A 15,985-nucleotide genomic window follows, 5' to 3' on the forward strand; every position below is an offset into this window, starting at 1 on the left:
AGGGCAGACCCAAAGAAATGTCCTAAACGACTAATATTAGAAACCAAAAATTTGTGTTTATTTATAAACCAATAAAGGTAAAACTAACAACCTAAAAACTATAGCCGCCAGAAATTCTTCCCACGCTACTTTCGAGGGGAATGATAATGAAATATTTGAAGGTCAGTAGAGCAAGAAAAAGAGAGCCTCTGTTGCCGGCACTACAAGAAGAGACAGTTAATTTACCGGCCAATGTAAACTAAAGTTGTAGCGCGTAGTCTGGTGGCCTAGATGATCAATCGACGAATACCCCGACGAAATTATTTTAGCAATAGACTTCGCGTACGTCTGTTCATTGTAAAAATACATAAATCTAGTCTTCATCCTTTCGCGGAGGCAAGTGTATTGAAAAACCTTCAATTTCTAGCGCGTTAGAAAATGGGGCGAGCGGCCGAAAATTCGTTGAATCCTCTCTGCGAGGAAATTATTAGAGCGATTATAACTTCCATTAAATAACGGCGTTATGGTTTTCGCCTTATCTCATATAGATTAAAAAAATTAACGAAAGTTAAAATGAGGTGGGGAAAAAAGCGTGACTAAATTTTACCATCGAAATATGATAATTTAAATCACTTCTTTTTCGAATAGTATTATTTAATTACGTTTTTTACCGATTTTCTACAAAATATCGGTTTTAAATTTAATTATAGTAGATTTTGAAAATTTTAAAAGATAAGTATGAATGATCTTACCTAATTACTTAATAATAATCAGCTAGGCTAATATCTTAGACCTAAGTCATCAAATCACTTTTAAAGCCATTAATTCAGGTGGCCAGGTTACAATGCGTAGTAGGGTGGTGGAAAGCCCTTTATGCCACGCGAGCCAACAGCTCCCTACACTAACTATTACTGAAAAGTGGTCAAAATATTTAATTTTTTAATATTGTATAACTTAGTGTAGTTTATAATATTAATATTAATATTAGTATTAGGTATTAAAAAATATATATTTTACATTTCAACGTCCAACCTATAAAAGAAATATTTTTTTTAATAATTTTTATTTATAATAAATGTTATGATAACTTTTGGTTTTTACACTTAAAAGCTTTCAAAAATGTATTTATAATCCTAAGTATTTAAAAGAGAATTCACCTGAATTAATGGCTTTAAAAGTCACTTGATGACTTAGGCCTAAGGTGGTGCCAAGGGTGAATAACCTAGCTGATTATTATTATTTATTATTATTACTTAGGCCTAAGGTGGTGTCTTGGGTATTAGCCTAGCTGATTATTATTATTATTAATTTATTTTTAGCTTTATTTGCTCTAATTTAGTAACATCTTAGAAAAAATTCAACCGGTTAGGCACAAAATAGTAGAAGCGACCCTAGAGCCATCGATTGTAGTGCTCAAAAACTACCCTAATTTTATATTTACAAAACATTTTTGTAGTATATGTGTTTAATAAAATGATACAAGGAAGGCCCAAAAATCATACTACGCCAAGGGGAGTTTTTCAAGCTATGTACAGCACTAGCACCACCATACTACAGTAAGGCCTTCTGAAGGTCCTCAATTAGCGGTGTAAACGCGCCAGCATACTGCCCCCAAAACCCTAGGATTCTCAAGTGGTGTAAACGCCACTAAAATACCGATAGGATCCTAGGGGTCGCCAACAGCGTAAACGGGCCATTAAGCTACTCATAGGGCCCTAGGATTCTCAAACGGTGTAGACGCCTCTAGAATTCTCCTAGGGCCCTCAGGCGGTGTAAGCGTTCCAACATACTACCCATAGGGCCCTCAGGCGGTGTAAGCGTTCCAACATACTGCCCCTAGGGCCCTCAGGCGGCGTAAGCGTTCCAACATACTACCCATAGGGCCCTAAGGCGGTGTAAGCGTTCCAACATACTACCCCTAGGGCCCTAAGGCGGTGTAAGCGTTCCACCATACTACCCCTAGGGCCCTAAGGCGGTGTAAGCGTTCCAACATACTACCCCTAAGGCCCTAAGGCGGTGTAAGCGTTCCAACATACTGCCCCTAGGGCCCTCAGGCGGCGTAAGCGTTCCAACATACTACCCATAGGGCCCTAAGGCGGTGTAAGCGTTCCAACATACTACCCCTAGGGCCCTAAGGCGGTGTAAGCGTTCCACCATACTACCCCTAGGGCCCTAAGGCGGTGTAAGCGTTCCAACATACTACCCCTAAGGCCCTAAGGCGGTGTAAGCGTTCCACCATGCTACTCCTAGGGTCCTATAGGCATCAATTTGTGTAAACGCGCCACTGGCGACTAAGGAATTTTAATGGATGTATATAGTCAAGTTCGTTAACGCCCAGGAATCGGTGGCCAAAAAAAAAGTGGTCTGAAGAAGAACTTTCGATTGTTCGAGCGAGAGCGAGAGAGAAAGGATTGAAAAGCTCACGGTCATTTCACATTCACTAAAGGCATTAAAACGTCTTCCGACGACGTATAATTGCAGCCTTAAAAAGAAACGAAAGCTCACGAAACATCGCGAGCATCATTGTTTAAACCGACAATGAGAGCTTATAGAACTCACGAATATTTATCACTTCTTCGGTTTAGTATTTAATGCCACATCAAAATTGATGGGTTACAGATAACTTTTACGTGACTTTATTAAATATATAAAGCTTTGATTCATTATCTTATTACGTAATTTAATTTAGTAAATAATTTTAATAGTGTCCATTTTTTTTGAGGCTGTACTAAATGGGGGCATTGGTAATCCCAATGTTTTCATAGTTGCATAATTTTTCTTGTGTTGGCGAAATCGATATTGCTTGAATTTCGAACTCCGCAAACTTTCGTCAGCACCCCCTCGGCTTGAATGGGATAAAATTTAATTCCCCCCCAAAATTACTCTCTTGGCTACGCTCCTAGTTTACACCACCTGACAATCGCTTCTTCGTATTATATTGAGTGAACAGATACACCAAGGATGACAAAATATCGAGGGGCACGTCACTTCCTTGATTAACGACGCACCCCTCGAAATATAAAATCCGATTTAATCGTGATTATTTTGATTAAATTCAATTTAATCACGATTATGTTGATTAAATCACGTTTAATCATAATTAGAATGTTTAAATCACGTTTAATCATGATTAGAATGTTTAAATCTGATTTAATCATAATTAGAATGTTTAAATCTGATTTAATAATGATTAAGTGATTAAATCTGATTTAATCATGATTAAGTGATTAAATCTGATTAAAATGATTAAATCCTGATTGAAACGATTAAATTGTGATTAGTATGATTAAATCGCGTTTAGAAATTAGAATTAGAATCAAACATAATTGCGATAGAACCATCAATTTTAAAAACTAATATTAAATTATCGTACTTTGGTTTTGATTTTAATTATAAAATCTCGATTCAACCAATTGTATTGATTAAATCGAGATTAAAATGATTAAATCGAGATTAAAATGATTAAATCGAGATTAAAATGATTAAATCGAGATTAAAATGATTAAATCGAGATTAAAATGATTAAATCGAGATTAAAATGATTAAATCGAGATTAAAATGATTAAATCGAGATTAAAATGATTAAATCGAGATTAAAATGATTAAATCGAGATTAAAATGATTAAATCGAGATTAAAATGATTAAATCGAGATTAAAATGATTAAATCGAGATTAAAATGATTAAATCGAGATTAAAATGATTAAATCGAGATTAAAATGATTAAATCGAGATTAAAATGATTAAATCGAGATTAAAATGATTAAATCGAGATTAAAATGATTAAATCGAGATTAAAATGATTAAATCGAGATTAAAATGATTAAATCGAGATTAAAATTATTAACTCGAGATTAAAATTATTAAATCGAGATTAAAATTATTAACTCGAGATTAAAATGATTAAGTCGTGAGTAAAATGATTAAAATGGGGTGGCGGACTGGTTAGCACTTTCGCTCCTCGCAGCAAGAGGAGCCGGGTTCGATCCCAGCTTGTGGAACTGAGTGAAAACTTAAAAAAACTCCTTCTGGTTTAAGGGGTTTCCCCCAAGTTCTTCGGTTTCCCCTTCCATAAAACCTTGTGGAGGTTAACGTTAATAGTTAGCGTAGGGAGCTGTTGGCTCGCGTGGCATGAAGGGCTTGCCACCACCCTCCTACGCATTGTAACCCGGCCATCTGAATTAAAGGCTTCAAAAGTCGCTTGATGACTTAGGCCTAAGTTGGTGCCTTGGGTATTAGCCTATCTGATTATTTATTAAATCGTGATTAAAATGATTAAATCGTTATTAAAATTATTAAATCTCTTTGAAATGATTAAATCTGATTAAAAATATTAGATCATGGTTAGAAGGATTAAATCTCGTTTAAATCATGATTAGATTTTTTAATCTTGATTACCGTGATTTAATAATTTTACTATGATTAAGACGCACCCAAAATGGAAGTGACCTGCCCCTCGCAAAATATATACACATCTCTGGGAAAGATCTATTGTATCCTAGCTCATTTAAAAGTATTTTTAATGAATAACGTTAATTTTTTTACCTTTAAGATTCTTAAAAAAAATTAATTTGCCTGTAACATAAACAATAGACCAAAAATCTACCGACCACAAATATTCAAATTAATACACCAGTACATTAAGCGAATTTTTTAATGATTTTATACCGTTGAAAACAATTGACCAAAAATTGGTCAATTCTTAACGTTGTCCCTTGAACCATAATCGGACTTAAATTTTACCGAAAAAAGGACAATGCGTACTGTAGTCTTATTATATTAAAACTAAAATCCCATTGAATTAGTGGGAAAAGTACAAAAATACGAAGACCTTGAAGAATTGAGGTTAGAAAATTTCGAAGTCGCGTTATATCTTGTCAGAGTGACCGATAATTATTTTCTTTTAACGGTCAAGTAAAGAGAAATCGCCGCCAGCCAAGCTGACAGACACGGCGAGTTTAGGAAAAGAACTCGCTATTGTTTCGTAATTCGATGGCGGAACTAAATATTAGTTTTCGTAGCCTCTCTTTTCACTATATTACCACGACATCTCTCACCTGTTTTTCAGGTTCGTACCCACGGTACACGAAACTATTGATATCATCCGTTTATTGTTAGCGAAGGTACAGTTTCAAGGACGGCAATTTTAAAATTCACCCTATTTTAGCCCCTGATATAAAGCGTAATAAATTATAAAGAATAAAGTAATTTTTCAGTGAAATCCTTTAAATTAAAAACTCGATATCCGAGGGACAGATCACTCCCTTAATTATCAGGACACCTTCGTATAATTCAATCATGATTAAATCTAATTAAAATCAAATTTCTAGTTTTGGCTGTATAAAGAATAAAAATTATGAAATCATGGTTAAACTTCTAATCATGATTATTAGGACACCTTGTAACGGAGTGATCTGCCCCTCGTCGATATATCATTTACAACAAAGGTTACCTAATACTATTACAAAAGGTTGGATAAGGCCGTCCTAATTTAAAGATTCTATTTTCAGTGGTGTAAGCAGGGGATGCATGTCAAACTACCCCTTTGGACGTATCTTTAACTGTACTAAATTATCACCCCCCTTTGACGAATTCCTAGCTACGGTACTGTTTATTTTAGATAATATTTTACTACATGGTTTTATTCTAGAATTTTAAAACACCTTACGCTCATTATAAAATTCTAGAATTTTACCGGAAAATTTGAGTTCTTTTCAGTGGCGTAGACAAGAGGGGGGGTTACCGGGTCCAGACCCCCTTGGGCCTACCTTTGACTGTGCTAATTTTCCACCCCCTTCTCGACCCCCTCTTAACATTCACATACTACGACCCCCCTTGACGAATTTCTGGCTACGCCACTGGTTATTTTACCTTTTTACTAGCGAAATACACACTGATACACTAGAACCGCAGAGTCATAACGATTTGACATTATAGCATATATGGCTGTTTTAAATTATTAATTACTTTGCTTGTAGCTCAAATAGGGTTATCATACCTGGCTTGCAAATTTAATAGTACGGCATCGGACTATGCGAGTTACGCGTCATAGTTATATCAGTAAACACATAAATAATATATTACCAATAAGTATGACAATTAGCAAAATTATAACCGAAATTATTTTCATAGTTATAGCGCGATCGAGATTTAGTTCAGCACAGAGCCCCCTAGTGCATAAAGTTTACCATGACGAAAGAAGCTATTACCAAGAACGATAATATAATACTCAGTTCGGTTGAAAGTCCCAGAAGGAGCTGGGCAACAGTGCGTGTCGGTAGGAAAATTAATATTAAAACATTAGGAAGTGTCATACTTATTTTTTTATATGTTACTTATGGTAAAGATGTTTTAAACGCCTGTAAAAACATTTATTTTAAAATAATGTGTCTCGGAAAATATTTGGTTGTTAAATTATATCTTCTTCCCCACTTTGAAATTCCTCAGCTCTCCACATAATCCCTAATCAACTTGTTAAAACAAGACACGACTCACATCCCCAGAACTCGGCTCACCAGAGCGTTACCATTTCACACTCGAAGAGGAGGTGACGAACGTTTTGGGCTTGGTTTTGGGTATTTCTTTCAACCAGTTTTGAAGCGATCTTTTATTTCCAAATGATATTCTAAGCTATTTCCATACATTGTTTCGCGAATGTTACGCAAGCCGTTCTTTAATTTTTCATTCATTTATAATATAATTAAATTGTAGTGATTAATGAGTCTTAGGAAACACACCCTTTTCAGAAAAACAATGCGTTTTTTTTCTATAGTAGTACGACTAATAAAAACAAATCAAACAATCGCCATATTGTTAAGTTTATAGTCCTGAAGATTTAAATATAATAAAAATGTCGCGTGTGTAAAATTTTTCTTGTATATCTACATGATTACGTAAACAGTTTCTACGCCAAACTATTTCCCCTACCGTTGCCAAATGGCGTAAAAATGGGCCAAAATTAGCAAAAACGCATTATCTAACTTCTTGTAATTTTTCCATTTGTAGTTTATATAGTGGTTATGCGGGCCCGATTTCGAGGTTAATTCTATTTTTACAAATTTCGTGGTAGCATTTGGTATATTTCCGTATTTCGCTTTTGTACATGTAAAAATACCAATCCAAATTTTACCAGGAAAAACGTCGTTAATGATGTTAACGAACATTTGGCAGTTGTAGGATTATACTTAAAACCCGCCCTTCTTGGAAAATAATTAACGGTTATTTACGATATCTTAAAAACATTTTAGCTAATTAGCTACCTCAATATTGGCAGCTGATATTATTGTCATTATAAAAGTCATTTTGCGTCGCATTTTGTCCAATATGTATTCGCTAGTGGAATAAAATAGTACTAAAAATCGTAACGGCCTACATATTAAGAATACGAAATGAAAGGTAATAAAAGAGCAGGACCATGAACCGCGGGGAAAAAGGATCGTGTTACAAATCCTCGTACATTGTAAAGAAGACCCTGTACGCTCGAGTGGTCAATAGGGCTAAGACGATTAACACGCCAGAGAATCGGAAATTGAAAGATAATTCGCGACGAAGAAATCGAAACGTCTTTGAGAAAGATGCGCGACAAATGAATTCAATCGCCCCAATATTATTGTCACGGATAGCACGATGATATCAAACTTTAACTGGTAGATGTATCGAAAGTTTCAAACAAGGAAAAATCGAAAGCATTCCCGAGAATATAGTTTTTTAGTTTTACACGAGCCTAGTATAGGCTAGAGTAAAACTACAGTAGCCGCTACAGTCCCCGCCGCCGCCGCCGCCGCCGCCGCCGCCGTTCGCAAACACGCCGTTTTCTAACGCCACGGTAGGATTCTCACCGTCCACAATAACGTCGTTCTCTTACGCCACGGTAGAATCTTCCTACGCTCGCGTTCTAAACCAGAGAGGGAAAGGCCGTAGAAAGCTAGCCATATTCTCCTATAGTTATACCAGATTTTCGTCCCTAAAATTCACGCGCGTTCGACAACCAACAACCTAGCAAGTCGGGCAATTGGGATTCGGCGATCTTCTGGCGTTTCCGTCTCTGGCGTTTTGGCGTTTTCGTTCGCACACGGTTTCCGCAACAGCGCTTGGTGAAATCGCTTCTGTATGTTTTGTAACCCTTTAGCCCAACCACTCCGGGTAATTTTTGAAATTGTCATCCCTATATTTCCCACAAACATATTTCGAGCGGTTCCCATATTTCCCACAAAAAATTTTACAGCGGTTTTTCTCGACCGTTTATTTTATTTGTTCATGTTTCCGTTACCGGTTATACTACTGTTCGTTGTGTTCGTAAAGCTTGGCACGTGTGAAACTTTTATTTGGGACTGCCGGGCCCACTTGTTTAAATCACTATTATTACATAACATAGTCGTACATTTACACCATCGAAGAAATAAAATTATGCCTTTTCACTTTTTAGCGTTTGAGATGAAGAACCAGCACTATCTGTCAGTGACGAGTTGTCTTAGGAAGGTCGCTTTAGTTTTGTCCGGGATTCTAATACTGCACATCAAGAATGTTAAAGGTAGTTTCTATAAAAGAGGCCATAAGTACTCTTAATAACGAGGCTCCTTTTGCAGGACAATGCGCCGCTAGTGATATCACGTTCGAAAAGGTGGCCCAAATGGTTCCTAACGGTGTCATCCTAACACCCATGTTTGGAAGGGGATCGAGGGGAGAAATCGACGAAGAACCAGTCACCGTCAAATGCGCTTCTCTGTGCAAGAGTTCCCAGGTAAGAAATATACCCTTTTTCGCTAGGAGCAACAAACACAAGGAGAACGCAGTGTTGTGTACAAATTTCATTGGTCGAGCCTTTACGCTGAACGTTTTACGGAAAGGGGGAAGACAATTTCCAAATTTTCCCCTTCCGACGGCAGCAAGTGCTTAAGCGTCTAACCAATGAAAAATGTGCGCAAGAAAATACACGACTTTTGACGGGTTGCGTACTTGCGTTCTCCTTGTGTGGGGTGCTGTGTTTGTTGCCCCTAGTTTTTTCCTAAAGAAAGTTCGCGCTAATATTTAGTATACCTTCCATTAAGGCTTGCGCCGCGTTCGTTGTACGATACGGAGATGGACAATGCTTTTCAATAAGCTTGGATAAATTGACGGAACAGTTGGTTAGTTCCGAGGACAAAGTTAACTATTTCGAGAAAACGTGTTTGCCACAAAGTAAGTTACGAAAACGAAATCGTAGCAAGAACTTGAATATCGTTCCCGATAGTTCCAGGTTGCGAGCGTTCCTGGCAATACGAAAGAGTACCTGGTCGGGAACTAGCCGGATACGACGATAAAGTAATTCCGAACGTTTTGGACAGAAGATTGTGTGAGCTACTATGCACCCAAGAGCGAACATTCGTGTGCAGGTAAAGAATTTACTTTCCCCTGGAAAATATGTTAGCTAGTGCATCGATCTTAAGTTTTTGAAATAACGCAGATCGGGCGAATACGACTACACGTTACAGCAGTGTCGCCTCAGTTCGGAACATCGAAGGTCTCAACCATCCGCATTCCGTCCAGCCCCGGCGGATGTGGACTACTTCGAGAACCTTTGCTCACCAGGCTCCAGCGCCGGTTGCGAATACGAAGAGCTAGAAGGAGTAGACTTGGGACGGGCCGATCTACTACGTTCGGCGTTTAGTCCCGCTCAGTGCAGGGCGCTTTGCGACGCGGCGCGGCCGTTCTTGTGTCGCTCGGCTTCGTTCTGGGCCGGATCGGGACAATGCTGGCTCAGCGGAGACGATACTTCGAGCGCTGGCGCTCGGAGTTTGGGAACCAGACCAGGAGTATTCTATTACCAGAGGTCAAATTGTTTGAAAGGTACGACCTTCGAAAAATTATTCGTAGCTTGCACGTGGGTGTGGCCTATTTTAGTTGCCATGGTAACGAGTTTTTGTTGGATATTAGAACGCCTATAGTGGTCACCTGATCATTTTCTCACACTTAATATGGTCACGTGGTGTTTGTCTCGTGATTTGTGACGTGGTAAAATGTAATGGCGGCCATTTTAAGGCGGAGCTTAGCTATGACGTATGCCAATGACGGGGCGAGCAAGTAGATAATCCTAATTATCGTCCGGATTGGCACTTTTTTGATTTCTTTAATAAAAACCATACAATCGGATTTTTTACATTTTATTCAATTTATTGATTTTTATACAATTAATGGCTCTTTTCCCGTATAATTAACGGATATTTTACCTTTAACAGTTAGCTAATCTTGGTTTAAATAAAATCTGAATTAAACTTAATTATTATTTAATATTTTAGTTTTCTCAGATTTTCTATATATTTTAATTTTTAAAGAACCTTTTATTTGACCATGTTTTATTGTTCATTGTGTGATTTGAAACAATGACTTTTTCCAAAAAAATCACTTGATTTAAATTATGATTTAAATCAAATTGATCTAAATCAGCCAACCATGATTATCGTGCTAAGGAACTGTTGTTACTTTTTTAGTTCAACTGTCGTGTAACGCGGACTCCATGTCATTAACCCTGAATACCTTGGAGCCATTTGTGGGTAGAATCTTCGGAAAAACTCAAGCCAATTTGTGCAACGTAGAGGGTAAAGGGCAAACTTCAACCACACTCGTAATGCCCCTGAAACCGACGGAGGTTTGCGGAGTTCAAATGGAGGTAAGATCCCGTATCAGTTTAGTGGTTATACAACAAAGAATCTGAACAGGACGTTTTCCCTTTAGTCTTCGGGAAGGTACAGAAATTCGGTAATAGTACAACATCACCCAGTTATTCAACGCAAAGGGGACAGAATTTTGCAACTGCTTTGCGTCTTTGAAACGGCTAACAGAACCGTTACTAGTGATTACAGGGTGGTCATTGGGTAAGATATATTTCTCGCGAAGAATCCACGAAGTGGTGGTCTATAACGCTTTAAAGTTCCAACAGGGATTTCTCATCGGCAACCGCCATCGTGAACGCCACGGCGCCGTCACCCAATATAAGACTCAGAATTACTGACAAGAATGGTGACGATGTCACTGGAACCCGTCTGGGCGAGGAGCTTTACTTAAGGATAGAGATCGACGATGACAGTAACGAAAAAAAACATGGTGTTTAACAATTAATGAGTCTTTACTATAAAGGATCTGTTTACAGGTGTTTTTGGAATAGCAGCTCGGGACCTCATTGCGAGAAGTGGAAAAACCGATGAATACATAACGCTAATAGATAGCAGTGGGTTAGTAAGATATCATAATCTGTGTATTTGACGGACAGTAAATTTCAACCCATCTTCGTACCAAAGTTGTCCAACAGATTCGGCTATCTTCCCAGCACTCCAAAGAGTTCCGGGAGGCAAGGCCTTACAAGGTCGATTCGACGCCTTTAAATTCGCGGACGATGTGGTCGTGCGATTCGAGGTTAACGTCCAGTTTTGTCTCCAAACCTGCGACCCTGTGGCGTGCGTTAACGGTGGACCATCTTTCGGAAAAAGGAGACGAAGTGTAGACGACAACAAAACCGAACCCAAGGACAATACTACCGAAACGCCATTACTGCCCGATTATTCCCTGCAGCGAGAAATTATAGTAGAAGGCATTTCGGTTACACCAATAAAAGACAACGCTTACGACCGTTCTTCTTGTAAGTATCACTGGGATACGACGCTTAGTTTGAAAAGTTAAAAATTGTATATTTTTTGCAGTGATACCATTTGGAGACAACATTCTTTGCACTAGCAAACCAATCATAATTGGAACTGTGGTTGCGGCTGTTTTGGTACAACTGATTATCATTTTAGTCTGTGGAGTTTGCGTTTTTTTCGCGCGCAAGAAAAGAAAAGAGGATGAAATGGATGATGGATCCCTCTCAACCATGACCCGAATGACTAGTCCATTCGGATCGGATTACAGAGGCACCATGAGATCTCTCAGAAGGCTAGACTGAACTGGGGGATCTTTGACTCTGACTGAACATTCCGGAGCTTGTTAATTTGTTATAACTTAAGTTGAACACTGCCGCATTATTTAACGTACCAGTCATAGTGACAATCGAATTTGCTTGCCAATACACCTAAGACTTTCCCAAAGATTCACGCCAGTCGTGTGGGCCCATTAAATTATCAATGTTTCCATTGCGTTACCAAAGCACCGTTTAAAAATTCCTCACCTTTTTCGATGCAATTTGTTTGATTTTTGTATTTAATTAAATATTAGTTGAAAATTCTTAGTCATTGTCATCAAACCTTCTGTTAAGTCAAAAAAAAACTCATAAATGGCCACTTTTTAGGTTTTGTACAATTACACTGCCCATTTTTATATTTTTCTTTTAAATAAAGCTGTTGATTTTTTAACAATTGAAGTTTTTATTCAGACAAACCCTCAACATAATGGGATAAGCTTGGAACACACACTAGGGCTAGTAGTGGTTTTATGCAATCGAGTCGGGTTTCGATTATTAATAAATGTTTCATAGGGTAGTTGAGTCGGATAGCATTTTCATCGAGTCGGGTTGTCGAGTATTCGATTATTTCAAATTTTCCTTGTTCGAGTAATCAAGTAGTCAGAAAAACCTGTCCGGGTGCTCGACTACTCAAGTAGTTAGTAATTATTAATTAAGAAAAATTTAAAATAGCCTACTAGTTGTTATTTAAACTAACAAGTTAAAAATGATAAAAATAATTAACATTATCAGCACTGCCGTAACTAGGCATTGGCGGGGTTGGCCCCCGCCAAGGGCGCGCGAGGGTAAGGGGCGCCGTTTGGCGTTCAAAAAGCTTAACCCTATTGCCAAAGACACCCACTTTAAGCCAGAGATCTGTAGCAAAACTGTGGCGGGGTTGGCTCCCGCCAAGGGCGCTAAAATAAATGGGCGCCATTTATTATTCAAATTGATAGACACTCAGTCGCTCTCTCAGTTCGCCCTTAAATATAAATTTCCGCTTACAAGTAGGAATTTAAATTTCAAATTTCGGCCGAGCTTTACAGATTTCCGCCAAAAATGTTCTGTGGGCTAAGTACTTGTCTACACTTTTCGGGGGTCCGTCTTTACTTCATTTCATGTTCGCCGGTCAAGGTGTATACAATTTCTACGGGAGAGGCTACTCGGTATTAGATACAGCAAAGAAGAACACCCGAAGGTCAAAGACAAAATCAAACTTTTAATCCACTGCCATATTTTTCTAGAAATTACCCGCCGAAATTATTGAAACAATGGCCTAACGAGAATAATCCCAATTAACTTTCAGCGAAGGTATTCAAGTGGCTGGCGACCTCTATTGAATTCTAATAGAGGTCACCAGCCTCTAGATTGGCTTGGCTGAAAGCTCCTAGACTGGAAGATACGCTTTAATATTATTTCGTCACGTGTTTGTCTTTACTTTAAAGTTTGTTTTCAGTTTAAAATTTAAACTAAGATCTAGCGCAACCTTGGGTCTAGCGCGTGCATTGTATGTCACGGAGTTTTCCTTAAATTGCTTCGTTCAATCATATACGTAAAATTTAGTGACCATCGTAATTAAGAAAACAGAGTATTTGGCGAGGTATTTGGTGTTGGTCAAAATAGCACCGTTCTATTTTTTTGATAAAGCAGGATACACGACAAAGAAGTAGTTCGAATGGACTTCCGTTTAAACGGGTTTTACCTAACCAATTTTCTTTCTTCGTGTCTGATGTGTTACAACAAGCTAGTAATCGAGGGCTTTCTACGACCAAAGGTGGGCACTGTACAGATTACCTGTGCAGGTCTGCAGATAACTGCAACCTTTACAGGTCAGTTCAAATCGGATCACGTTAGAAAAACATTTTGCAGGTTGGACAGGTCGAAAGAATCGCAGATACAGGTTGGGTAGATCATATTATCGCAGGTTTGGAGGTCTACCTGCAAACCTGCCATTTATCCGTAAGATCCACTTTACCGCAACATATAAGTTGTTACTGAGAATGATGGAGTTGACGGCTGAGTGCGCCGACTCGAAATTGCAGAATTTGTTTCGCGAAACCACGACTCCCGAACGAGCCTATGTTGTTCTAGCGGTACTAATCTCTCCACTCTAGCTCCACGCGGTGATACGCCTCGACTGAATTTCGACAACCGTACGGCTAGATTGCCCTTTTGTTTTTGACACTATTGTCTCCTTACTCGAGGCCAGCGCTAATAATGAATTTTCTTCTTAAACAACCACACTGACCGCCCCCTCGCCCAAACTCGGATAAAATTATTGGTATAAAAAAAAAGTTTACGGCTACTAGATGGTACTTACTCACTCTTTAGCCTTTACGTCAATAAAATATATATTAATACTTCTCGGCATATATGGTTATTAGTATTTCTGCAGGTGATTTACAGGTTAACTGCACAGGTTGAAGGTTTGACAGGTTAAATAGTCTGCAGGTACAAGTTGGTTGGATCATTGGTTTTTGTAAAAATTGCGCTTGAAATTACCAGAGGGGGCGCGCTGGTCAAGGCCCTTGGGGCAGTAGCGGCGCTAAGGGTGGGCTGAAGTGGGCTTTAGCCCCCCTGCATTTCTGAGAGGGGCCACATATTTATATTAAAGGGGCCACAAATTTATAATTAAGAGCCCACATATTTTAATTTATGAATTTTCTTTATCTCTAGAAATTTGTTTTATTGCCTTTCAAAATCAATTTGTTTACTCAATAAGATAGTAGACCATAAACAGATAGATTCGGGAGGAAGGGAGCGGAAATTGAGAGAAAGTTGAATGGACAATAGAGAGAAAAGAAAGGAAATTTATGGAAATACCCCGGGCATGTACGTGTCCCCTCCAGGTCGGATACAAGGTCATATAGGGGTCCAGTAAACCCGACGAGAGCCGCAACAAGAAAACGACCTTGCTCTTCTCGCTTCCTGAAAAATGTATAAGGGGTCACTAAATTTGTAAAATGGAGTGAAGCTACACTCCATGGTTGTAAGGGCCACAAAATTCTTAGGGGCCACAAAATAATTAGCCCACCTGTGAAAAAACCTTAGCGCCGCTACTGCCTTGGGGTCGAAATCCCCCCTTTGCTACACAACTTACTTGTTAGAGGGCGCCAAATCTTCAATTTGCCAAGGGCGCCAGAACACCTAGTTACGGCTCTGATTATCAGACACTCACGGCAGAGACAATTCCGAGCTCTCTCAAAACCAAAATCAAAACTAAAAAACTTATATACGAATCCAACCAGCCAAGGGATGTTCGTTTCAGCTAGGAGCAACAAACACAACACTATACACAAGGAGAACGCAACCCGTCGAAAAGTCGTGGATTTTCTTGTGTACGTTTTTCATTGGCTAGACGCTTTAGCGCCTGCTGCCGTCGGAAGGGGAAAATTCGGAAATTGTCTTCCCCCACGCCCTTAAAACATTCAGAGAAAGGCTCGTGACGCTCGTCCAATGAAATTCGTACACAACCCTTCGTTAGCGTGTTTAAAGGCTAGCTGCGTTCTCCTTGTGTTTGTTGCTCCTAGGTTTCAGTGTGAGAATTAAGGCACTATCACAGGCCAATCGCCAGTTTAAAAATTAAATGCTTGGGGTGTTAGTAGCCCTGGTGACCACTTAATTAATTCAAAGTTTTTTCCCTTCAAGATTTTAGTTCGTTAAAAAAATTCTATAATAATCCCTAAAATTGGTTGGTCTTTGCTTCTAGCACATATTGTCAAGAATAGATAATTTGACCATAAGTTATGAAAGCCTGATTTTGAAGGTATTAAAAATGATAAGTAGCCAGTGGCCAGTTTTTTAATTAAACTACCTAGGCTCTACTGGCCACAGGTCCAGTTTAACAAAATTCCTTTTTTCTCAGCCTGGTTCGTTTGGATATATTTCCCCCGTTTTTATACACGGACGACTGGCTATGACAAAAAGTACCCGACGAGTGGTCGATTACCCGAATATTGTGGGCGAGTTTTACAGGTGGCTTATTCGAGTATTTGAGCACCCGATTAAGGCAAATTTCTGATACTCGATAATCGACGAGTATATAAAATTTTCTTATTCGAGTTCGAGTATCTATCTTCAAAAATCGCCGGATACTCGA

At 38.7% G+C, this 15,985-nt stretch overlaps 1 protein-coding gene across 1 annotated transcript; it reads left to right on the forward strand.

Annotated features, from left to right (window-relative positions):
* The first annotated feature begins 96 nt into the window (after nucleotides 1–96).
* Nucleotides 97–12,277, forward strand: LOC149922083 (uncharacterized). Its single transcript, XM_090163031.1, has 12 exons — nucleotides 97–161; nucleotides 8,404–8,508; nucleotides 8,564–8,718; nucleotides 9,026–9,155; nucleotides 9,208–9,349; nucleotides 9,421–9,803; nucleotides 10,445–10,623; nucleotides 10,689–10,828; nucleotides 10,894–11,039; nucleotides 11,104–11,185; nucleotides 11,252–11,589; nucleotides 11,651–12,277. Exons 2-12 carry the CDS (start codon nucleotides 8,412–8,414, stop codon nucleotides 11,890–11,892), a joined length of 2,034 nt encoding a protein of 677 aa, XP_090019157.1. The 5' UTR covers nucleotides 97–161; nucleotides 8,404–8,411; the 3' UTR covers nucleotides 11,893–12,277.
* The last annotated feature ends 3,708 nt before the right edge of the window (nucleotides 12,278–15,985 follow it).

This window comes from Leiobunum rupestre, chromosome 11 (genome assembly GCF_980474605.1).
Source record: "Leiobunum rupestre chromosome 11, qqLeiRupe1.1.hap1, whole genome shotgun sequence".
Classification (NCBI taxonomy): Eukaryota; Metazoa; Arthropoda; class Arachnida; order Opiliones; family Sclerosomatidae; genus Leiobunum; species Leiobunum rupestre.